At 36.8% G+C, this 26,615-nt stretch overlaps 1 protein-coding gene across 1 annotated transcript; it reads right to left on the bottom strand.

The window, feature by feature from the left end:
- Nucleotides 1-15,001: 15,001 nt before the first annotated feature.
- On the bottom strand, nucleotides 15,002-26,520 carry LOC110456821. Its single transcript, XM_021507812.1, has 10 exons — nucleotides 25,901-26,520; nucleotides 25,092-25,209; nucleotides 23,495-23,677; nucleotides 22,148-22,184; nucleotides 20,731-20,994; nucleotides 20,547-20,594; nucleotides 20,063-20,259; nucleotides 19,299-19,503; nucleotides 17,050-17,169; nucleotides 15,002-15,162 (listed from the first exon to the last, which is right to left on the bottom strand). Exons 1-10 carry the CDS (start codon nucleotides 26,518-26,520, stop codon nucleotides 15,002-15,004), a joined length of 1,953 nt encoding a protein of 650 aa, XP_021363487.1.
- Nucleotides 26,521-26,615: the final 95 nt, after the last annotated feature.

Consider the following 26,615-nt stretch of genomic DNA (forward strand, 5'->3'; position numbering starts at 1 on the left):
ATGTCTTTAATCAGTTTTGTGTGTTATCATGTAGAACCTGAAATCTGTGTCTACCGCATGCTTCAATAGAATCGACAGATATATTTTTAAAAAAATCAGCTGTAAAAATAACGACCGTGTCTGATTGGTCAGAGGGAGAGATGGAAGGGGCAGCCCTATGACCTCGACATAGTGGTACCCAGCCAGGTGGTGGATGTAGTTATAGGTCAACACAAGGATAGCGAGTCTGACCAGATTACAGTTCCCATTGCCAAATTGCAGTAGCTAGCTGCAGATAAGGTCGAGGACAAATTATTGGACCAGAGCATTGAGATTGTGCTAGAGCAGCTGCATCAAGTAATGCAGGTTATCTCCCTACCAACAACACTGATGACTTGGATCCTTATCGGGTTGTTAGTGTACATAGCTCATTAGGGGCCAATGTTCCTCTCAGTTTGAAACAGAAAATAATAAATGGAGGATATGTTGATTTGAAAGCAATGTTGGTCAACCCTGGGAACATTAATGAACAAGCTAAGAGATTTGGTTTGGTTGATTGGGAAATCAAAGTTATCAATAAGGAACCAGGCAAGAAAATAACTGACATTCAGGCATGGACTGATGCCTTTTTTAATTCAATGTAAATTTCTATCTTTGCCCATCAAGATGAAGCCCCTGCTATGTTGAAATATATAAGCACTGTAAAGTTAGGGGCAAGTAGAGGAGGGGGAAACGGCTGGCTTAAATACGACCAGCAGTTTCGTTTGCGGAAAGCCAGGGATCATGATATTTCCTGGGGAGTTGTTGATCAAGGACTCTGGCTTATTTGCATGCACAAGGTGCCTCAGGGGCTTGGTAATTCGCATAAACCTACTGGTGTTAGACAGGATAAAAACTTCAAATATTCTGATTACAATTTTCAGAAGGTGTGTAACATACCAAACTGCTTTTACAGTCATTGCTGTTTGAAGTGTTCAGAAAACAATCCGACTGTCAATTGTTTGACAAACAGCATACACAATAATTGAGAATGAGAAAACTGAAGGGCCTGTGCAAATACTGGTACTTTTGGGTTTTTAAATTAATGCACTGTATATGACGGCCAAACTGGTGGAGTTCAAAGCAAAACTTTTATCCTTGTATAGTGTTCCCACAGACACTTTTGTTGTTAAGAAAATGTTGCGGGGCATGTTTTGTTTGAATAAGAAATCAGACACTCGTTTACCAATCACACTAGATATCATGGTTAAAATTCTTCACTCCCTCTCTGCAGGATGTATTTCAGTGAACGATACCAAACTTTTTTCAGCGATAATGTCAGGCCGTAGTACAATGATTCATTGCTGCAGTTTGGGTTACCCAATTCTAAGACAGATCAAAAGAAGGTTACTGACAGGGATTTTCCAACAATAGAATTTGGGGACGAATAACGGCCCCTTTCCCCTCGGAAAATCTTGCTGAAATTCACAATTTGCCTTTGTAAAATTCCTAATCGTATGGCCATTTTTGCAGGATTTAAATATGCTCAGTGTGGCGAGGGAAGATGTAAAAACGTTCATGTCCGTAAGAAAGGTAAAAATTTATTTTAATCCCTTGAAAATTAAATTTCAAAAGTATACATCAGAATGTTATCGAGTTAATTCCGTTGCATTGATGTTGTAAAACTTTGCTATTTGTGTCTCGCCAGTGTTAGAAGGATATGGATAATGCACCCATGTCAACTATCTACGTACTGGTTATTTGATGGTTTGTGTATACTAATAATAAATAATAATTCGAGGTTCTTATAAAACGATTTGTCACAACCTAGTTCGCAGGTCGTCTCAAAGCGATTCACAAAGTATTATCCGTGGTTATAGGGCCTTTGCAACCAGCAAATATCGTTTTCAACCCCTTCGGACCATAAAGCCGGTGAAGACATTTCGGCGCTCACAACTAGCATTCAACAATTATAGCACTGCCCAACCACGTAATCATTTACAGCTGTGTAGACTGGAACAAGCGGAGTAAACCATCTTGCTCAAAGATACAACACAGTGCCGTGCTGTGACTCGAACCCGCAACCCTTCGGTCACGAGCCTGACGTCCTACTACTAGATTACCGTGCCTCCTAAGTATACTGAGTATACATAATGTAGTGGTATTTACAAATGATTCAGTATTAAAATGCATTTATGTGATGATCATTGCTGATATGTAAAACAAGTAAATTAAATCACCATTGTACTTGTGATCCACATGTCTTTAATCAGTTGTGTGTGGTATCATGTAAAACCTGATATCTGTGTCTACCGCATGCTTCTATAGAATCGACAGAGGTATTTAAAAAAAAATCAGTTGTAAAAATAACGACCGTGTCTGATTGGTAGTCATTACACATTACAGCGGGGTCTGTTTCGGTATCTTTGTGAAATAACGTCCGTGACTGATTGGTACTCAGTTACATATTACAGCTGGGTCTGTTTCGGTATCTTTGTGAAATAACGTCCGTGACTGATTGGTAGTCAATTACACATTACAGCGGGGTCTGTTTCGGTATCTTTGTGAAATAACGTCCGTGTCTGATTGGTAATCAATTACATTTTACAGCGGGGTCTGTTTCGGTATCTTTGTGAAATAACGCCCGTGTCTGATTGGTAATCAATTACACTTTACAATGGGGTCTGTTCGGTATCTGTGTGAAATAACGTCTGTGACTGATCGGTAATCAATTACACTTTACAGCGGGGTCTGTTCGGTATCTGTGTGAAATAACGTCCTTGACTGATCGGTAGTCAATTACATTTTACAGCGGGGTCTGTTCGGTATCTGTGTGAAATAACGTCCGTGACTGATTGGTAGTCAATTACATATTACAGCGGGATCTGTTTCGGTATCTGTGTGAAATAACGTCCGTGACTGATCGGTAATCAATTACATATTACAGCGGGGTCTGTTTCGGTATCTGTGTGAAATAACGTCCGTGACTGATTGGTAGTCAATTACATATTACAGCGGGGTCTGTTTCGGTATCTGTGTGAAATAACGTCCTTGACTGATTTGTAGTCAATTACATATTACAGCGGGGTCTGTTTCGGTATCTGTGTGAAATAACGTCCGTGACTGATCGGTAGTCAATTACACTTTACAGCGGGGTCTGTTCGGTATCTTTCATAACTCATAAAGTAGCTTTGTTTATCGCCCGGCAAATTCGATTAAATACAAACACCTATCTACAGAAAATTGTTATCCGTGATCTGTTGCAAGAAAACATGTGTTAACGAAAGCAACAGTACAAGAATGTAACAACGTTGTAGGCAAGGTTCTGTGAATAAATGTCACTGTCTTTTTCATCATATTATTTATCACCAAGGTCAAATAAACACTTTATATTTATATTACTGTATTATTTGTTTTCATAAATACCCGTACTATGAACTAAGTAATGATTTTTTATACTTGGAAACACTCCAGTATTTCATTTGTAAACGTCGAGAGCGCAAGAAATGAAACAAAAACTTAATAGTACAACTTTATTTTTTCATAGCTTCAATTCTGAGTATCGTAAATTGTTTGTGGATACTATGTATTGCTTTTACGTTGGTCGGCAATACGAACAGAAATGTCGTACAACATATAGCGGTCATTACCGGTACAATACAGTAATAGCAAAGACAAATCATTAGAACTGCTTTAAGTTTCGTACACTTGTGGGTAACATGTGTGTGGACGTTAGTCGTCAATACGAACAGAAATGTGTATAAGCTTTCCATTGTATTAAGGTATGACTAATGTCGACTATGAACTATTGTGCTGGCTTGTATTCATCTTAACACGTACCTAAACACAGTTTTTTTATTACACAAATGGTAAAGAGCCCAATATTAAGAGACGATTGTTTGTTATATGCGGGACCATTTACGGTAGTTTTTATTATATTCTTGTTGTAAAAGTGCGGAAATTGGCATGTCCAGTATGATGTCAACTTTTTCGACTTCAGTTTAAATTTTCTAACCTGCATTTAAGTGAATGGTAAGAAGACGAAAGTACACCATCAAGTGATACCAAAACTACAATAAACAATATTGTTTATGCTTTGCCTCATAATATAACGTGATGTACATGTAGGGTTTCGATTTCGTTCATGTGTTTTGACACTTTGACCCCAGACCTCAAAATGCGAGTGATGATAGTCTATATTCTACAAATAAAAGTCAACCGAGGAAGATCTGGAAGGTGCGTTTAATTTAGAGTCTCAGTCACGTCTTATTTTTTATTCAGTCTCTTAGCAAAGATTGCCACGTGATGTTTCCAAGTGACTATTAACTGTCCACTACTATGGAAATCTTTATGCTTTTTTTTATTCTTAAGTAACGTAATATACCCTTTATTGAGCATGCAACCACGTCCTTGACGCAGGCCATGCCTTATAAACCGTATACTGGCGTACTCCACTCAACTGTCCCATTTGTGTTAAAAACAGTTATTTTATTGTTATCCATATCGCTAACCACAAAAGAATTACTATTGACCCAAGCGATTGACGACACAGCAGGTTAACGAGAATCGGCGAGTGTCTCTAATGACAAACATCGGACAAGTTAGTACTTACTGACCTCCTATTGTAGACTGTGGTTTTGAACTAATGTATTTCACTTGCTGCAATTTTTCTGTTCGCAATACCGATGCAGATGGAGATTTAACAGTGCAGTTAACCAGTGTTGGTGTCTTTAGTTCGTGAGATTTACCGTGATAAAGCACTGGTCGAATGCGTGATCTAATAGGTACAGATGCCGCTACGATTGCATCAGTTCGTGTAAGTGTTGTGTTACAAATTGTATCTTTGATAGAAGTTTGAAATTCTACAGTCAGTGTTTGTCTCTCTGCGTCATCAGGTGGCCTATCAATGGGTGCCAAATATGATAACTTCCTTAGAAGTATATCTGGGATTGGCAAGATGTATAACGTATTTGCACCAGAAACGAGTGTTTCACATGTCTTCAGTGATGGTCCCAGTTTTTCCAAATAAACATCCACGTCAGATTTATGTGTTGCCAGTTTCTGCTTTATATTTGTAATTTCTAATGACGACGTCTGGATTGCCTCTGTTCCATTTTTTTTGACCAGATGTTTTAGTTTGTCACAAAGACTTTGAATCTTTCTCGGAATTTCTATCTCTTTCTTTTCAACCTCTTCAATACCATTTTTTCGTGATCTGTTGTACAGTCATTATCCGACGTAGACGAGGTTGAAGTTCAGAACACATCCGCTCGATTTCTGTTGCTCTAGATTTCTTCAGAGCGTCGTGTTTTACAACAACCTCATGGTCCTTTTAGTGACTAAACACTGTTCACAGACAGGATAATAACAGGACCTGCAATAGTACTTTAGTTGTTTACAAGGATGTTCACTACAAGCCAGAAGCCGTTTTTGAACGATGATACTGTCGTATTTTCCTTCCTGTACATCTGTACTGTTGACCACTTGATGTTCAAAAGTCAATCTGGTAAAGGAATGATGTTCTGCGCACGTGCTGCATAACATGTCGCAGCAATCTACACAGTAATGTGTGGCATATTGCTGTACATCTCTGAGCTGACACACAAAACACCTCTTTTTGCCTGCCTTTTATTGGTATAGGTCTACCTGACTGGCGATGTAGGTATCTGGTCTGAATGAGGATCTATTCTTAGTACAGGGACTAAAGTCGGCACGGCAAAGGAAACAGCTGGCATGTATATGAACATCATGTGTTTGCTTAGCGATACAGTCATAATAGAATGTATGGAAACAAGGCAATATCCGTGGATTTTTGAAAATATCATTGCAAATTGTTCAAACCAATTCACCAGGAGTTCTCTTCCAAGGCCATGTCAAGTCATACACCAACTTCGTGCCCTCAAATTCCAGATTAGTTAAAGCCTACAAATACAATGAAACAAGCAATTAAAAAAATATATATAACTTTCCATGTTTTATGAATCGTTCATTACATCAAATGCGAAATTGTTGGATCATCACTATGGCTTTAAATTTGTTGATTTTTTTGTTACTGGACCCTGACTCACCGCTTGGGGCCGTAAGGCTGGAGCCGATATGTTAGAATCAACTCCTCTTCATGAACAAAAAGGTCATAAAGGTCCTAAGGGGGTTTTGCATTTTTTTTATACATGTACATCACAACAACAAATAACACTTTTATTACATCCCACGTTACTTTCAATGCCCATGGGTCTCTTGCCTAATGGTCAATGCTACATTTAAGTGGCTTGTGTGTATAATGTTTGGGCTTTAACTTTTATAGACGATACTAAATTATTTTGGAAACAAGGACAATTTGTACATTTTGTAAAGCATTATTTGCTGATCAGTACTTAATCTATATCCACGTATATGACGACTGCAAAAGTATTGCACTTTTTAGTGCAAACACGGATACGTAGGAGAAAAAAGATTGGGTGGATTGATTGTACACACTTATAATAACCTGACTTACCTTCATATCTTTAATGACGATTTATAACAGAACATTTATGTCCAGACAGCATTAACCGTCAGGTGTTTGTTTAACAAGCACAGAGTGTGTCTGAGGACTCAGTTGTTTATATTATGTCAGTATTTGTAAATTCACGTGATCGTAGCGTTTGTCCTTGAGACAGCCGACGACAAAGAACTGTAGAATGCCCGAGTCAACGCTCAGCGATGCTGACAAGATGAGTCACATATGCGCCAGGTTATAAATACACACATAAGCTTCATTATGTTGAATGAATCATAAACAACACTTTCTAAAATAGCCAGACAAACTAATTAAATCGAACAAACAGTGACACGGAATTATCTTTGTCTCGAGAACTTTTTCTCGGAACAGTGTTCGGGTACGAATGGAGACGACGTAGTACGGACAAGATTGATTTATCAGCAGATATGTATAGGGGACTGCCACCAGCAGACCGTGTTCATTAATGGGACTCTGTTCCGTTTACTTTAAAATATGTTTATTTAGCCATGAACACTGTCTGAAAAGACACACAAAGTAATGGTAAATTGCACAATAATAATTAGCATGAATTACGTATAGAAACAAATCATAAAATGCTTATACGTTATCGATTGAATTGCTATGTGTGTATCAGTGTTGTACAATGTACTATGTTATTGAGCCAATAATATTACGGTACAGTTAACCATATAATTGTTTGAAATTACACGCTGTCGTAAATACATGTGTATATCCCACTGCTGTCCTTAATATTACGACGATAATTCAAAACGAAAATTCCTTATCTTAAAAGGATCAGTTACTAACATTTTACATGTTTTAAATACAAACATAAATACTCACAGTCCAGGATATCAACATATCTTTTTCAACCTGTAACATTACTTCGTATGATCTATAATTGAACATACTTTTTATGTAAGTACTTACATACTCATCTTAATCCCTATACTTATAATACTGATCAGAGAAGAGATATGATGTAGTGGAATTCATTTTTTTCATACAGTATCTGTACAAAAATTAAAGTAGCAATCACTGTGCGTGTGCGTGTGTGTGTGGGTGGGTGTAGATGTGCGTGTGGGGGTGTTATGCGTTTCGTTTGTCTTTCAAAATAAAACGTGGTAGACTCTGCTGGTAAATTTCTTAGTCTCTGAGGTTTGCAGTAACATTGATAGCCTCAATGATATCTATTGAGTAGTACATGGCTCATAATATCCACTCTTTAATCATTGCTGAATCTGAAATTAAACCATGTACCTCTACATTTTAAAATCCATAAGATTAGAAGAACGAAACAGCTGTGTGATGTAGTGTAATTTTAGATATACTCATTACATCATTATACCATTATATCCGTTAAGATCTCTTTTAAAGATGTTATCACCTATGGGTATGCGTTTGAGTGTTACGTTCATCTTATGACGTACATGTATGCACATTGTATTATCAAACGCAAACTTTATATAACTCATTATTACATCTACCTGTTTATATACATTTACCAGTTGATGACTTCATTTTTAGTTTATTGAATTCATTGCCTATTTTCAGGTGCAATCACCTTTTTGTGTGTTTTACGTTCATGTTTCAAGATACACGGTGGTGGACTTTGCTGGTGAATATCCTTGTCAGCTTGATAGCCACTGTTATCTGTTTTAAGTAGTGGCACGGTTTATAAGATGCACATTTGATACTCGCCCACCTCTTAATGTTTGAATTTAAAAGATTGGGGGCTTTTTAGCACCAGTCCTGTTCTTCTGGAACAACAGTAGTTTAGAATATTTGGATTTCTGGCCCCTAGTATCACCGATGAATCTAAGAAGACGAAAAAAGCTGTGTTATGTAGTGTAATGCTTGGTATGCTGTATCTATAATCTTTTGTTTATAAAGCTGCAATCACCTATGTGTGTGTGTGTGTGTGTGTGTGTGTGTATTTGTTACTTTCATCCTATGATGTAATTATCAATAACATAGTTTATATAACTCATAATACATGTACCTGCTATTACTTATGCAATTACCGGGTTTATATTTTTATCAGTTTGTTTTCTTATCACTGGGATTGAACAGTTAAACTCTTGACTACCTTCATCTATTTGTTTAAACTGTGTTACTACTTGCCTAAATATTCCGGGGGAAATTAACAAAGAAGATATTATAGGTATTCTAATGCGTTGCCTTAAATGGATTAAAATCACAAACATGTGAATGAATCTAAAATTTGGTAATACATGTATTATAACAAAAATAGATTACAGTGAAATCATTGTAATTAAGATATTAAAAAGAAGAATGGAGAAGTTTTGTACAGATGAAATAACAATTTTCTTTTCTTATTCAAACATCATCATTGTCACTATGTCGGAGTTATCGTCGACAATCGAAGAAGAATTTCTAGCATGTAAGATATGCCTAGAGGTCCACGTTGACCCTAAGGTTTTGTCTTGCTTAAATACATTTTGTCTTGGTTGTATAAGCCGTCACTTCGAGAAAACACGGAAAGGATGCAAGGCATATTGTCCCCTTTGTAGGACAATGTTTGAAGTACCAGACTGCCAGCCCATGAATATGAAAACGAACTTTTATATTAACAGTTTGGCTGAAGTTATTGGTGCAAAAAAGAACAGTGCTAAACACTGCTCGTTTTGTGAGATGAAGAACGTCGTTTCTGCCTCTAGATGGATAGGCATTCAGTGTATGGACTTCCTCTGTGAGACTTGCAAACAAAATCATCAGGGAACACGACTGACATTCAACCATCAAACAATATCGATTGAACAGCTTTTTTACCAGGTGATCCAAAAAAGAACGGACATTACTTGCTCCGAACATGAGAACGAAAAATCAGATTCAGAGACTTGCCTTATAACAGTTTGCCGTGATTGTGTCCTTTTGAAGCACAAGGATCATACATATCGTTCGCAGGCTGATGCAATGCAGGATAGACGTGAGGAAAGGGTTAGAAGTTTGAGGGCAGCAGAAGATCAAGTCAATACTCTAGAAGAAAATTAGACCTTTATTACCAAGGCATTGTCAGATTTAGACAAATCAGAAACATGTCAAATTACGTAGTTAAAATCGTTTGGTAAAATGTTGAAAGATGCTTTTGATCAAAAGATAGAGGAAACAGAGAAGAAGGTCAGAGAGACATCTGAAGAGTCGAGGTGAAAACTTACTGAAAGAAGAAAGAGTATCGCTCACGAAGCTCAAGTGCTAAAAGAACCCCTCGAACTCTGCAAAGATCTCCTAGAGAATGGGCGAGATGATGAGATTCTGTACTTCCGCAAAAGTTTCAAAGAGGTCCTACAAAACCCCAACAAACATGGATCCCCGATGTCAGATTTACCTTGGGAAAGGGTCGAAATTGTTTTGTCAGAAACAATGATACATCTGGTAAAGGAAAAATCCATTCAAATCAATCAGAAGCAACAAATCTTCAGCGAGAACAGATCCGAGTGTATAGAGATGCAAATAACTGAAGACAACAATCACAAGGATACTCCGGAAAGTTTGTCTGACAGAAGTTATTCATCAGTAATTCAACCCAGTTCATCAACACAACGCAGGTAAACAGTGGGATCTATCGTCTTATAAAAATATTTAACTGTTACATAGGATGCAAAACTGAATTTGTCCCAGAACCAACTGGTGTAGCATTGATTTCAAGTCGTCAAATCGCTGTTAGTGACGGTGAAAACAAGCAACTGAAGGTGTTTACACGGAATGGTGATACAGATTGGTTTGTTGATATTGAAATTACACCGACTGGTATATCTGTTGTGGAAAACAATATCGTAGTGGCAGTACCATACGGCGTGTTGATTTATCAAAATGGCACAAGAACCGGAGTAATCACATGTAAGGTTGACACATTCCGTCACGTTGCATCCTCCTCCTTGGGCATTCTCCTATTTCCGACATATGGTGAAGAGGTGAGAAGATACGATAGCAAAGGAAAACGACGCGGAACAATTAGGTTGGAAACGCCCTTGCAGCCACTGACAGTATCTTGCAACGATGAATTAATAGTTGTATCAGACAAGCGGAGTTCTGAAGCTCTGATGTTTAACTACAATGGTGAAAAGCTGAGAAGTGTCCAACGGAACAAAGCTAACTGGCTGGCCGATGCACACTGTGTACAGAAGGACAGGGTACTATTGGTGAATAAGCAGTCGAGCAAGGTAGTGATTCTGCAAGACGGAGAAAAATACCTTGGAGGATGGTCAACAGAACCAGAAATAAGACGTCCTTCCTGTATTGACTACCATTCCGGCGGCCTCTTGGTTATTGGCGGAGCTGGTGGAAATATTGCTGTGTATCAATTTCTGTAAAACAAACCAATTTACAGAAAAACATTTTGTGGAGCATCAAGCTCTACCATTGTAGGGGACACATGGTCTTATAAAGCAGATACAATGCATAAGGAAGATAAAGGCTTATTTCGATGACTAATTTCTCACTCAGCGTTTCGTAATCTATCCATGTTTTTCTTTCATTTTTATGCATAGTTCATAGCAATAACAGATAGTTCCCCGTCTCAGACAATAGATGTATCCACACGCTTTTTTCTCCACATACAGTTATTTGCGGATGTAGTTTATTGATTGGTTGAGTGATTAATTGACCGATTAGTTATTACCAAGCCTATGACAAAACAGATATCGTTGGATTTTTACCCCTGACACTTTTTAGGGGTTTCGCTAGGAATAATAGATTATTCAATATATCAATTTTATTTGGAATTTCTGTTCGCTCTGGCAACCCAAAGATTATTTACTGTTTAGAAGAAATTCGTCAATACTATTCACTGCATGTAGTCATTTTGACAAGAAATGGTGTTTGCATATCTGATACTAAATCTAGGGGTATGGGAGGTAACTCTTCTTAGCTCGATTTAATTTGCAAACGCTAAGGTACTGATAGTACCGTTTGATAAAGGTTTTCGGTTTCCTGTTTTATTTATATTTAATGCTTAGCCTAGATTTGTTGCGATATATCTAGTGCGATCAGCGCGATGTTCATAGTAGCGTTTTATTTTGTTATTAAAGCGAAAGAGTTTGTCCATTATTTAAAAAAAAATATAACAAGAAAGAAAACACTTGTTGTCTCGTATTTGACATATGTATGTATATTATAATTCATTTTCCCCTTTTTGACACTGTAACAACATTTTCCCGGCGCATTTTTTCAATTACGTTTGCAAGTCGCACGACCTTTCAGTTATTTACTTTTACCCACAGATGTTTATATTGTCCGTGGGGATTTTTCAGGAGAAACTTTTGTGGTTTTGTTTGTTTTCATTTTCATTGATTCTTTATCCAACCCCTGAAATGTGTTAGATGCTAATAGTTTTAAGACCCTGATAATATCAGAGATATATTGTTTATTTACACTTGAATACATACATTATTATATTCCTAATGACACGTTCACGCACTAACATGTTAACGTTACAGCACACTCGGCAGGCTTGAGGTGGTGGATAACTCTAACATACACGTACATGTATATATAGATAATATACTCGTACACATGCTTAATATTATATACATGGAAGCCTTATTTTCCATTTCAAACATTGGTAATACATATAGGATGTGTGTTCTATAAATCTAAACACTGCTGTAGAAAGAGGACTTGCATAGGCAATGCCTGATGTCTCAATCCAATTGACTCCTTTTTTTGTCAATAAAACATGCTGAAATTGAATAAAGAAAACAATCCGTAATTCAGTCAAGATTTTAATTCTTTTTTGAAGTATCATGCGTATCTTGCTTTTTTTGTTGGCTATATGAATACAAGTGCTTGTTGGTCCCTGCTTGAACCACAAACAAAATGCCTCCTTCATTGTCCAACAGACATGTACATCAGCAGCGGAAATGGCAATTTCATCGTATATTCAATCCTTAAATTTTCTATGAAAATACAATCGACATTTGTTTTTAATATTCATTATACTTCTACATATTTACACCGTCTAGAAGAATAGACTTTCATCGAAAATACTTAATTTATCAACATTGGTACAAACTACGTCGAGCAATTAATAAACATACATAATATTTTAAAATCACACAATCACATACTATATTTGTAAAAACATATATGCGTATATATAATTCCGCATTTCACTGAACGAAGATTCAAGAAAAAATAATGGTGGAGCAGACAGGTTTCATTGAGATCACTTCGTGGAAGTTGTCCATCCCCGTGGTCTTACGATCTAGTACATTGAATTGTAGCAGCAGTCAGACTCTGTAATGACTATGTTGAGTGGTAGTAGACCGTCCATGTGGTCACTTACGGGTGTTGCAGTTATCTGTTCCTGATTGCCACTTTTTTTGAGAAACATCAGTCAACATAAGCAGTAGCTAGGTTTAGTCGTAGTAGTAGTCAGGACCTCGATGTGTGGTTCTTTAGTGGAATACCAGAATACCAGAATACCAGAGGTAGAGGTCATCAGTCCCTGTGGTCACTGCGTGGCGTAATAATAGTAGTCGCCCTGGCTCGAGCTGAAGGTGCTGCTGATTTCCTGAACGATGGCGGAGAACTTTGGCCGTGACGACTGTTTATCCTGCCAGCATTTCTTCATTAACTCATAGTGCCTGTGTAAGACATATGTACACCCTAACATTATCAACAGAGTTATGTCCCCCTATAATGTTATGTATGCTATATGGTTTTGTTAGATTGAACAACTTTACATAAATAAATACAAGGGGGAATGTCGTAAGAAGAGGCTTATAATAAGTAGTTCTCTTTGTGTATGTTAAAAACTAAAGACAGACTAGTTTTATTCGTATTTAGAATATACGAAAGGATAAACAGTACCTTCATTCAACATGAAATGCTCTTGACTTTTGTCTATATAGCATCGCAAATTATATAAGTTACCCGATACTTAACACGAATAACTTACATGTCAGCACAATATTCAGGACGGCTCATACGGTACCCATTGGTTACCTTGTTGGCCACGTCCATACTCCGTATCCCGGGATACGGTGTGTCACCTGTCAGGGCAAATGTCATTATAGTATTTCCACATGCATATAAACCCTAAATCGTTCATGGAAGATTATTTAAATGGAACTTTCGCACATAAATTCTCAATTGGTCATTATTTTAGGAAAGGATTATAACAAGAACGATACAACAATACGGTTCTATAAATAATAAACCCGATATCCTTGTCTCATGGGAAAAATGAATAACTCGTTGAGCACAAAAATCATGATATCCTGTTATCGACAAAATTCTAGCTACAAGACACATGATTACTCCATTAATTCGGGTTGTCAGAGCGGGAATGCTCAAGAAAAAAAAAATTGACGACTTAAATTATTTTTTTTCGATTTTTCTTCGGTCATAAACCTGAACGACTTTCCATTATTAAAGGTACTTCGCGTAAGAAAATATCCCTCAACAAATCATTATCAGGAAGAAAATGTTGTGAGGAAAACAAGACCTTTTAAATTGTAAATATGTAAATAGAGAGGCTAATAACAAGCAAATTAAGAACAATCTCCATAGTTTATTGTTCATGGCAATCCTCCGCTTAAAACGTAATTGATTATATTGGATCTCGACAATCAGAAAAATGTCGGTTGGAAGATATAGAATTAAATGTCGACTTTTTATGAGTGGCAATAATACATGGAATTAATTTATTGATGATAAATGGTTTATCAATACTTTTTTCAGTTTAGTCTGGAAAACAGTTTTCTCATAGCGCGCACGTTGGTAAAATCTCAAGTCTTCCTGCGGTTGACTTGCAATATGTTCCACCTGTTCACGATGAGGTAATTGTTCTCACGACAAACACTGAAAACACAGTGTGATAGTCTATAATCTGATGTGCAATGTGCAACTTAAAAAAAAAACTCCGTTATAAAATTTAATCGACTTTTAACAAGAAATGCAGAAATCCTTAACAACGATTTGATAGCTGTTTTTTTATTAAGTTCTTATTATGTTATATCAATGATGTGACACAGACGAAAACACTTAACAATGTACTTTGATCTGTTTATAATCAATTTTGATATAAAGAGTATTAACCCTACATTATCTAAATTACTATGAACTATAGTAACTATACTATAACTTCGCTGTTGTCACATTCAGAACTTGAGGATGACTCCTGTGAAATTATTCCACTTTAGAAGGTAAGTTTGTGTTTGGCTGATAGGATATGTTTACAGATGTTTTATCATTATAACGTAATAAATTGATGTGTATTTCCAATATTAGGCAGTAAAAAAAGGCTAAGAATGTTGTTTTTATCTCTGTGTATTCATGATACATGTATCAATATTTGCTGAATAAAACCCCTTATATAACAGTAATTACGGATTGTTGTGTTGTTTGTATCGCTGTGTATTCATGGTATCAATACTCGCTGCAATATAAAACTTATAAAACAGTAATTACGGTTTGGTTTCTTGTTTTTGTAGAAACTACATGGAAACTTGTGGTAAAGATACTAAAGTGAACAGAAGTTAACGATTCAATTGATGTTCTGTTATTAAAATCAAATTATACCTGTTTGGAGGCGAGGAAATCCATTCCCTTAGCTATGTCAAAGGTCATACGATACAGGGTATCTACGACACTGTCGGTCACATTCGTTCGGTGATTCTGCAGCCACGTCCTCATTACACCTGTCTCACACAACTCCAACAGCATGAAAGGACCCACTGAGCAAAAGAGTGTTCCAGCTTAGTATGTATGCGTTTTGATGTTCACAGTTAAAATTGTTAAACGCAAACATAACGCTATTTCAACCGAGGTCCTGCAATTCGATAACCAATAACTTCCGCAGTAATTCTCGTATTATGATATGTGATCGAAGACATGAAAACAAAAAGACACTGGAAGCAGAAAATGTTAAATAACGTTTGTATTTATTTATAGCAAGTATCATCTTCGATACGTCGTCTCTATCTACCGAAAGTCGAGTGCCATCATCACCTTAAATGACCCTGGTCTAACTCAATTTGTACGATGTAATGTGAATACGTAAATAAACAACAAAAAACAGTCTGGAAAGAGCGCCTAGACATCAACAACTATGTGAAAGCAAAGGGTGATTGATAGTTGTCTGTCAGCATACTGTACAGGTGGACATGTTCGCGTTGTCTCTCTTTAAACTGTTGGCGGTGTGAAGCTTAAAACTGTTGGCGGTCTCTGATTTAACTTGCTGGCGGTGTGGTGATTGGAACTGTTGGCGGTGTGGGGATTTAAGCTGCTGGCGGGGTGAGGATTAAAACTGTTGTCGGTGTGGGGATTAAACATGCTGACGGTGTGGGGATTGAAACTGTTGGCGGTGTGGTGCTGTAACTATTGGCGGTGTGGGCATTTTAACTGCTGGCGGTGTGGGACTGAACACTGTTGGCGGTGTGGGACTGTAAACTGTTGGCGGTGAGGGGTTGTAAACTGTTGGCGGTGTGGGGATTAAAACAGTTGGCGGTGTGGGGATTGAAAGAGTTGGCGGTCTGGGTATTAAAACTGTTGGCGGTGTGGGACTGTAAACTGTTGGCGGTGTGGGACTGTAAAATGTTGACGGTGTGGGGATTAAAACTGTTGGCGGTTTGGGGATTAAAACTGTTGGCGGTGTTGGACTGTAAACTGTTGGCGGTGTGGGACTTTAAACTGTTGGTGGTGTGGGACTGTAAACTGTTGGCGGTGTGGGACTGTAAACTGTTGGCGGTGTGGAGATTGAAACTGTTGGCGGTGTGGGGATTAAAACTGTTGGCGGTGTGGGGATTAAAACTGTTGGCGGTGTGGGACTGTACACTGTTGGCGGTGTGGGACTGTAAAATGTTGGTGGTGTGGGACGGTAAACTGTTGGCGGTGTGGGACTGTAAACTGTTGGCTGTGTGGGACTGTAAACTGTTGGCGGTGTGGGGATTACAACTATTGGCGGTGTGGGGATTACAAAGGTTGGCTGTGTTGGGATGAAAACTGATGGCGGTGTGGGACTGTAAACTGTTGACGGTGTGGGACTGTAAACTGTTGGCGGTGTGGGACTGTTAATGTTTTTCGCGTTGGTAATGGATCTGAAATCGATACATTCTACAAAAAAGCGAATATTTCTACATCGCGTAAATATCTACTTCTACCGTATGTACAATGTAACCGCATAGATTGAACAGACTGATTGATTCTGACCCTTGCAATTGCCATAATTAAATGCCAACTAGAAATGTCGCTTTCCAGGAATGCCAACTGTAAGCACTTCAGGACATATAGTTATCAATCATTTTAATCTAATAAAACAAAGTTTATCCAGAAAGAAACAATAGGTCAAATATAGGTATTAGCCTGTATGTTTGTTTATTAATGGAACAGCCACATTCCAAGGATGGCTAGTGGGGTCTCACGTTACAGTTATCACGCCACACTAATAACGACGTCCACAATTGTATTCATAGTTGTTATGACTGCTATCTTAATTGTATGAAGATATAAAGTGGCAATGCTATACGATAGTGAATATGATCATATAGACATATACCACCAGTTCGTATAACGTTATTCAAACTCTCGTACCTGTATGCATAATTGATTTTACAAGAACTTACGTGGTTTGTTGTCAAGGATAGCCCCAACGAATTGAATAACGTTGGAATGGGAACCAACCTTTGTAGCGAAGAAGTTTATCTTAGCATTCATAACCAATTCGTCTATTTCGGTATGTGACTCTGGAACATAAAATGATAATAAATATACATCTAAAAAACAATCAACGAAGTATTCTTAAAAATATAAAAAGTGCAGTTATGTAAGATATTGTTCTTTTAGTATATTATATTTTATGGTCTGCCTTAATTATGTCTCTGCTTCAGTATTATTTCAGTACAGGTTCATGGGCTTCTTCCAGTTAAACATTTGTATATGGGCCGTAACTTTTAAACCATTTATACCTGCATCAGCAACCGCAGATGTGCACTGTTTTGTCAATAGGTCACTGTGGCCTTGACCTCAACGTCAAAGGTCATGTTAATGAATATTTCTGTTAAGATACATCTAGTCCGAGCCGTTACTTTTAAACCGTTGAGATATCTTGATGAATCTTGTAGTACATATACATTATCCACAGACAATGTGCAGTGCAGAGCACTGCCATACGGCCACTCTGTCCTTCAACTAAACGTCAAAGGTAAAATATATGCAAACTTTTCAGGAACATCTAGTCCGTAAATTATAAACCGTAAAAAAGAAGCTTCCCATATACCCGCGTCACCAACAAACGACGTGCTAACAAGGGGAATCATGTGCTTTTGTTCACAAAATCAAATCTGTCGTTTTAATTGAAGATCGACTATGTTTAGGTACATATCTCAGGACTTCCATTTAAAGTATGTCCTTACGTATGAAATGAGGACGTGGTGCCTTTTAACATAATTTTCTAAACAATGACACATTGACAATTTTCGTTTCTTTATTAAGGACCTCCCACCCTTCGTAATACACATGTTTTTCTTGTCTTATTTTCTTGTCGTCCTTTTCGTATTGCGTATCGGGCATTCCATTACCGTAGTGTAAATTATAGTAACACCGGGTAAACAATAGTACACGTGCGTGACGATGATATGTCAATACCCGATATCGAGACTTAACTTGGAAATGTGTAATCACACGTAATTCAGAAATATAGCTTATGATACAAAGACATTAATTAACTCACGGGAAAACACTGACATACGATCAGACGGTCGTATATGAGGTGCATGGAATGCAGACTGATGTGTTTTGTTTACCGACCTCACCTGTATGTATCACGTGCTAACAGTACTTCACAAGCTCTTGATCGCTAACTTGTTGTCGAACGAGTTACGCTCTGTCAGATAAATCGGTTCACAAATGCAATTACAATAACTCTGTGTAAATAGTGGTTTGTAAAATATCAAGATCCCTATAAAATGCAAGTGCATGTGCGTGCACGTAATAACGACATACCATGCGATAGCCTATGGTTACATATGTATCTGACATATTAATACACCATGAGTAAGCGAGCTATGGAATGATGTCCAACGTGTACATGATTGAGAGTAATTTTGTTCCATAAAAGAACAGTAAATTGACAATTAAATATAGTAATTTATTTTATTTTCGTCGTTTTTGGTATAGTAAAGAAAATAAGTGTCATTGTATAAATTCTATCCCTCTGCAAAAAGTTCCGTTTGTTTTCAAGTTAGACAACTCTCATGTCAATCAAAATTATTGCAAAATCTAAAATAAATGAATTATAAAGACTTTGTGTGTATTTGGTTCAATTTTTCCCTCTTTTTCTATAAAACTATGTGTCCTGTTTGCTTTTAGCTTGTATTTAGTAACTGTTATCCATACAATTTCGATAAAAAACGCTTTTTGTAACATGTTGTAGATATTTTATGATAAATAAAATATTTGTAAGGTTGATAAGAAATGTTTCTTTTCATCATTTTATTGTTGTAACAGTTTTGAGCAATGTCACACGCTCAAAAAATGTGAAAGTGTTGAATTTGGCAAAAAATCTATTTTTTAGTATTTTTTACAAAAAAATCCCCAGTTTATCGGAATGCTTAGATTTTCATAAAATCATCTCTACATAGTTACATAACCATTATGTGAAACTTTCATTGAATTCTGCTGGCTAATTGTGAAAGGGTGGAGCCTCCTTAAGAGAACAGCAGTGGCTTCATGTCAAAAGTATCTAGTTGCATGTGTGACTTTTAAACGCTTCACCTTTATTGAACAAACCTTCATACACGACGATAATTGACAAATTCCATCCTGTTTAGATCTTCACACAAGATGAAGTTGCCCACTGACGATTCATGCTTACCCTTTAACACTTTGGCGACGACGATCTTTCTGTTGTTCCTTTTGCAGTTTTGTGAAGCTTTGAAAACGTCAGCAAACCGTCCAGAAATCATCTTTTCAACTAGAGACACTTCAGCGTGATGAACCTCCCACGACTGGTTCTCATTAAACACCATTTGACCATACATATACACATCCTCATCACCGACATCCGAATAGGCCAGGTTCTAATGGAAGCCAACATGCATGTTTTGATTATTTTGGAACTATCCTCAATATTTGAGATGAATAATGAAAGTCATTACTGAACTATTGTTCAAACTTTGTGTTGACCCTGTGTGATTGGACCACCTAATGGCTGTGCTGTAAAAAGCACCATGTTTAGACAATATCCTTGTACGTTATTCTGTATAAATTAATTAAGGTTAGGATATTTAATGCATGTTGGGTTGTTTTTTTGTCAAATATCTCAAACTTACATCTATAAATCGGATAGGTAAACACACATGATACAGGAAATAAAAGACTTAGAAAGAAGAGTTCGTGATAGCGTTACAATAGCTTTACAACTATTGTTTGTATTTTAACGTATACGACGATACATAAAACTTCATGTATCATATAACACGTTATACACTGTCACACTTTATCACCAAATATATGAAAGCTATAAACACCTAAAAAACCGTATACGTAATCAAACCTAATTTATAAGCGAAAAAACGTATTATATCAAAGTCTTATAATAACACTTTGTAGAACATTATCATTCAGGATTTTATTTACCGCAAATGACTTTCGTTCTTGACCTCTCTCGTCTCTCTGCTTGTTGACCTCTCTCGAGTTGTTGTAGGTGTTAGATCGCCGACGACTGGTTATCCGCCGCTGTATTTGACCGTAGATTGACTCTTTGTAGCGATTGAGCTTGCCTGTCCTCCAGAGCACTATGCCAGCTATTAGTAAGCCCACAAGGATCAGCATAACTGTGGAAATCATTGTAGAATAATTGTTTAATAATAGCACACAGGACAAAAGGTTTAATGATAACACACAGGACAAAAGAGTTCGATGCTATATATACAGGTAATAGTAGGGAATCATCACCGATCCTTGTCGTATTCTTCTTTCACTTTTTTTTTTATCTCAAACGTTTTCGACTATACATGTATCAATGTTTTCATAATTAATCGCTGATGATATTTTTTAATGAGTACATACATGGCACAGTGCCTTATATTTTATATTTACCGTTCCTGTCGTAGTTACATACCTATAGTGATTGCTGCTATAACGCCCGCTGATAAACCTTCATATTCTCCTAAAAATAAAAGACAAAATATCTATAAATGCTAATATTGTATTAAGATTCATGTACTCAAATCGTTATCTTAAAAAAGGCCATCACGAGACAATCATTGTGTAAGCTACTATTTCCTGGAGAGGTTTATATCTACCTGTCGTGAAAGTAATTTTTACGGGGTCACTTTTTTCATCGCCGTACTCAACGACAAACTGTGCGGTGTACGTAGTCTCCGGGTCCAGGTTACCCAGCGTGTAGTATTCCGAGTCCTTGTGTACGTGCATTGTCCGTGACTGTCCAGACACGTTATACATCAGTAGTATGTCTGTTCGGTCGTAACAGCTCGGTCCCTGGTGCCACTGGAAGTTCGCACTGCTGGATGTTTTTCCGGAAACCACAAGGTCCATCGGTCCGTAATCTGAATTTATACATATTAAATATATCGTTTCTGTACAGTAGTGTCTAGCGACCATATCTTCTTATTCCTTTCTTGCATTGATCATAGAATTAATATCAATTTTATTTTGACATACAGTGGATATCTACAGAAAAAAATATCCAAGTGCGCACGCCATTCATAATACTTTAAGGCAATGAATAAAATCAAACACGAGTATGTGAAGATCATTTAGGGAATATCGTCTATATCCTTTACTCTGCGGACAAATCTTATTGCTAAGACCTTCGCAAATTGACACAGAACGGAGGAAAACACATATTTCTAAAAGTTTAATTACGTCATAGGTATGTTGATATAAACAAATTTGAGCATTAGTACTATTTGAGATCTTAAACATTAATTGTGAAAGTTTTTCCATCTAATATTAGCCACATATGTTGGCCGGGTAGTGTGAGCATAAAGGATCATGCGGTGGGAGTAACCGTAGTAACGGACGAAACCCACGTGGTTTGGCATTTGACCCACTACCTTTTCACGTATGATCGGGAATCAAGTAGAGACGTCTTGGTAAAAGGCGTGAACTCTATCCATTGAACCACATAGGGAGTATTCAGTGCCACAATGCGACTGTTACACTAAGTACACACTATTAAGACAGGTAGCAAGAATTTTGGATACTGGCTTGGTTTATCACGAAGAAAAAACGCGCTAAACGTTGTCAGTAAAAGGATTCCTTTTACATTTTAAGATCCAATACAAACGAGGCAAGTTAATGTCATTAACACCAATCAGTGTTTAAAACGTTTGTAATATATGAGGAATGACTACATTGTGGAAAATGTTTATGTATAGTTTCTTTCGTTATCAGGTAAAAACAAATTATTTCTATAAGCAGAGCTGAAAATGTAAATGTTTCAAGACCAAGAATAAGTTATAAGATATGTAGACAACTGGGATGAACGGGTGCTGCTTTCATCAGATATCTTGATGTCCATTTAATTGATAGCGTCCTCTGTAAAATCGGTATCTCGTGATTTATTTGCACCTCCCACTATGTTAACAAACCTACACGGTACTGTGCTTACTATCTTTACATGAAATAAAGCTATACCATAGCTTTTATCTTTTCTAATACAGTATGTACATTCTCTAATCAGTCAACAATACTCACACTCCTCTATACCATCAAACGAAGGCAAATGGTTAATCTGAAAAAGAAGTAATAAATAGTTCTGTTAGATAGATATCATCGTCATTTTTGTGTGAGAGTGACGTGACATCCCTCGAGTACAACATTTAAATACAAATTATCACACTGTTGCATTGTGTTTTCATGAGAGATGTTTAAAATCGCTTTGGGAATTCATAGCGTTATTTGACAGGCAAACCGCAGACTGGATGCATTCCTTCACGAAATTGGTTTTAAATGCAAGTACAATGCCTCCACACTAGCGTGTACTAATCTCAAATGACGAGGGACTTAACGTACTCCACGCTTTATATCTGTGCAGTATGCATTATATCTAAGGAATATTTGATCTGAAGCTTTCGCAACAATAACAACTGTTTCACGTATCTTCACAGCATTCGATCACTTGTGAAGGCGTAATTTAAACACACACAAAAATATCGAAAACAAAAGAGTTACTCTCCTTTGAATGGTAAGTTTTACATTTATTTGCCACCTCAATGCGTTGAGAAAGCTTCAGATTTGTTACTTCATACGTGAACACTCTGCTGTAGATCTTTTTGAAGATTTATCTTGTTGAATAAAGATATTAGCTTAAAATTTGTAGTTGAAGTGCTGATTTGGTAACATGGTAAGTGTTTATGTAAAATCATTCCTAATTAATGTTAGGCATAGATAGAAAAGATAGAGTGATCGTCGTTATACTGATCAAGGAATGCTGACGTCAAACAATAATGTTTCCCGTTTTGACTTTTATATTGAAGGACTAGCAAAGGCTGTAGTTTTAGTTAACTTGACATGGACGAGAGAGGCAGCTACATATTTCTTCCTTTACCACAAAGGAGTTGCTAAACAATGGTTAGTTGGTAACACACTGGACGTTATTTCATTGGTCAATCCTCTAATTATTACGTCAAGTAACAATGCGTTGCATAGGCATCTTTCATTGGGACCTCACAGTTCATGGCAATAGTTTCCCCGTTCAGAAACAGGAGTAGTATATGCCCACGAGACACATGTTTTTGTTACAACTGCTCAATATCTGAACGGTGTTGGAGAAAAATGATCCCTCATTTCGTAATGGTTAATGTTTTTCAACATATTTTGTAATAGACATTTGATAAACACAGTGCCTAATACAATTCGAAAATGATCTTGCACGAGTTCGAAAAACATTATAACCAATTATCGCTCGTGGGGGAACCTCTTTTTCCAGGTTTTATTGTGACGCAAAAACCGACAGACGACATTGGCACGGGCAGTATGTATAGTAAGCATTATACAGGTTAATGGACAGACGAGATAAGAAGATTCGTTATGTTAAGTTACCTGCAAACGAACGGTTGCATTGAGCATTGCCAGGTTAAAAACGTCAATGTGAATATCAATGACCTGGGTCTCCAGCTTATCTTTGGGTACCATCAGCCAGCAGTTGTTTATCGCAAACTGGTGGAGGTAATAGAAACAGCCTCCTCCTGGACTGCAATCTCCCTCATGTTTAGATGGCGTTCCCTGCCGATAAACAGAAACATGTAAAATAGAAACCTAGGCTCGGGTGTTCACAAGTAAGACAAATATCTTCAATAAGATTGCTTATCTTGCCAATAAATGTATATCGGTGGAATTGCCATTAACACACAGATGTTCACAAGTAAGACAAAATATTTCCATTAGATGTTCATATTTTTTGAACATGCACTTTTACCAAAAAACAAGCTTAAAACCAGCTAAAATGTTACCACATTAAATGCTTAAATTTACTTTGTTTTTCATTTTTAAGCGGTTTATGACCATTGTATTGTTGATGTGTTAATGTCGTTGTGTGTAGGCTTTACTGAATGTTTGATGTCTGGACACATGCAGATAATATTTATGATCAAGCAGAATGATATATATTTACATTTCCACCCAAAACCCTATATAAACAACTGGATCAGGTAAATTTTGATGCTTGCTCTTGTCGCGCATAAACCGAGATATTGTAAGATACAAACATTCAATGACGTCATGCATTTTTTCCAGAAAGTTATTCTGCATTGACGCTAAAGATACTTAAATATCACATACATTAGTGAATAGTTATATTTAGATCGCCACTATTTTTTAATTTTAAATGTTAATATGGGTATATTTTTTCTGTATCACATCAATTAAGTGACCCCTGCAAAGACTTTTTTAATACTCCAGACGTTTGTTTAAACGATTCTTTCAAGTAAGTATTTGTGCATCAATATCATTCGAGATCAGATATAAACAAAGGCCAAGATTCCAAATATTGCACTAGATTAACTATCCAAACTTTTGAGGATTTCTTGAAATAGAAATATACAAATGCATACAAAATTATGTATTTCATTTCATTCGTAATAAGGGCGGTAAATTAAGTCAATTAGTTTATATTCAATCTTACTGACGTTAATAAATAAGCAAGTTATTTACAGTATCGTTTAAAATATAGTTGATGACCTATTAAACTTACGTAATTAACCATTGATAATTCAAATAAGTAAATCTATCTTATTCAGATTTCTAAAATTGTATCGCCTATATCGATAATATTTAGTTTGATTTGCAATGTATTTGTGTTGGTGTATATTTCGCTTTAAAATACTGTTCTAATAGCGCATTGCACAAAACTAAATAAGACGTGTTAACTGCTAAATCGGCATTGTAATTGTATACTTGTTCTTGTTATTTGTTGTTCAATAATGATCCTGGTTACAAATTGTGACTTTACCTCTGTTATTGGTGGTTTAATAATGATCCTAGTTACAAATGGTAACCTGATAGGTGACTTTACCTCTGTTATTGGTGGTTTAATAATGATCCTGGTTACAAATGGTAACCTGATAGGCAACTTTACCTTTGTTATTAGTTGTTCAATAATGATCCTGGTTACAAGTGGTAACCTAATAGGCAACTTTACCTCTGTTCGGTTCCCTTGTGATTGTCCCTCATGAAAAATCTCTTCCGATTCGTTTGTCTTGATCTTCCATTTAAACATGGAAATCCCACTCTGTCCATCGTAAGTCAAGAATCGGACTCTGTAGAATCATCAATCGTCATTAACGTTAGAGAAAATAAAACATGTTCTTTACATATAGACCAGTGAAATACCAAAACAATATCAGTGTGATAAAAAGTTTACTGCATTAAGGATATAAAGACGGTTTATCTTTATATTTGAAGAAATAAGGTTCGGTATCGATTTGATATTGACCATTGAAAATGTTTATTTCTTCGAGCTGCAAATTGTCTGTTCGGATTCAGATAAAGTGAAAGTAAAATAAGATATTTTTGTTCGTATATAAGATTAGTTATTATTACCACAACAACTTAATTGATAACGTTTTTGTTTGCAAAACGTATCAGATAATAGCATAATACCAAGAATAGCGTTGAGTAGCTTATTAAACAATGGCACAGGCTCTTGTTGTCAAGCTTGACGTCATTATAACCCGGCGTCAAATAATACTTCTATTTGTATTACCTAAAAACGCAATAAATAGAAATTCCAAGGGTTTTCCGGATAAGGTTTTATTTCTTTTTCGTTTAACACCTTATACATTTCACTCGTATGGCAGATTGTATCAATATTTTATTGATGCGTCGCACTCGTAATACTATATCGTTATTCTGAAATACTCGTGATTTATGTATGGTATTCTATAGGAAACAATTAAATGTAATCTATATATTTAGCACACATGTACAGTAAGAAAGTTTACCACTCACCCACTTGAGAACGGAAATGTTCCATTTTTAACATTCGGGTCCAATTTAGGTTCTTCCACATCAGGTAATGTTGAGTCAATATTCATGAATATTGACTGCGTGGCACTGTTCCCCATAACATCAAAGGCCTTTACTGATATCTGTATTGTTTCGCCGTCCAAACGTGAAATGTTTAGGGTCGCCTTCTCGTCCAGAAAGCCAGCTACATTTGTCCAAGGTCGAAGCCCCCCATGACCTTTAAGATTATGAGTTATTTGTACTTTGGTTATTCCATTTTTGTTAGCTATTTTCTTAAGTGTACGTTTTCCTTCGTGATCATCCAAGACTGAGGACACGTTCTTATGTCGGAAGTGCATTATTGTCTGCGGTTTGAATGTTGCAACAGTATTCAGCAGATTGAATTTGTTATGATTTTTATTTTCGAAAACACCTTGCCAGTTAATCACTACTTGTTTGTCTAGATTATCTATCCAGATACTGTTTGCAGTTCCTACAGCGCCCTCTACCGTTATAGGATTGGCTGTCATGGTGACGTTAGATTCGTTGTCAAACGGCAGCGTCCTCCGGCTGTACTTGGTGTTGTTAGCTTTATCTCCTACCTCCAACAGAACGGAATACATTCCAGGAGAAGGTGGTAGGTATGTCGGGTTCGAGGTTTTAGTCAAATTGGTCAAGTAGTAGATAGGGCTGGTGGGATTGACCTCGGTCAGGTCGC

Source organism: Mizuhopecten yessoensis, unplaced genomic scaffold (genome assembly GCF_002113885.1).
Source record: "Mizuhopecten yessoensis strain PY_sf001 unplaced genomic scaffold, ASM211388v2 scaffold1063, whole genome shotgun sequence".
In the NCBI taxonomy this organism is placed as follows: domain Eukaryota; kingdom Metazoa; phylum Mollusca; class Bivalvia; order Pectinida; family Pectinidae; genus Mizuhopecten; species Mizuhopecten yessoensis.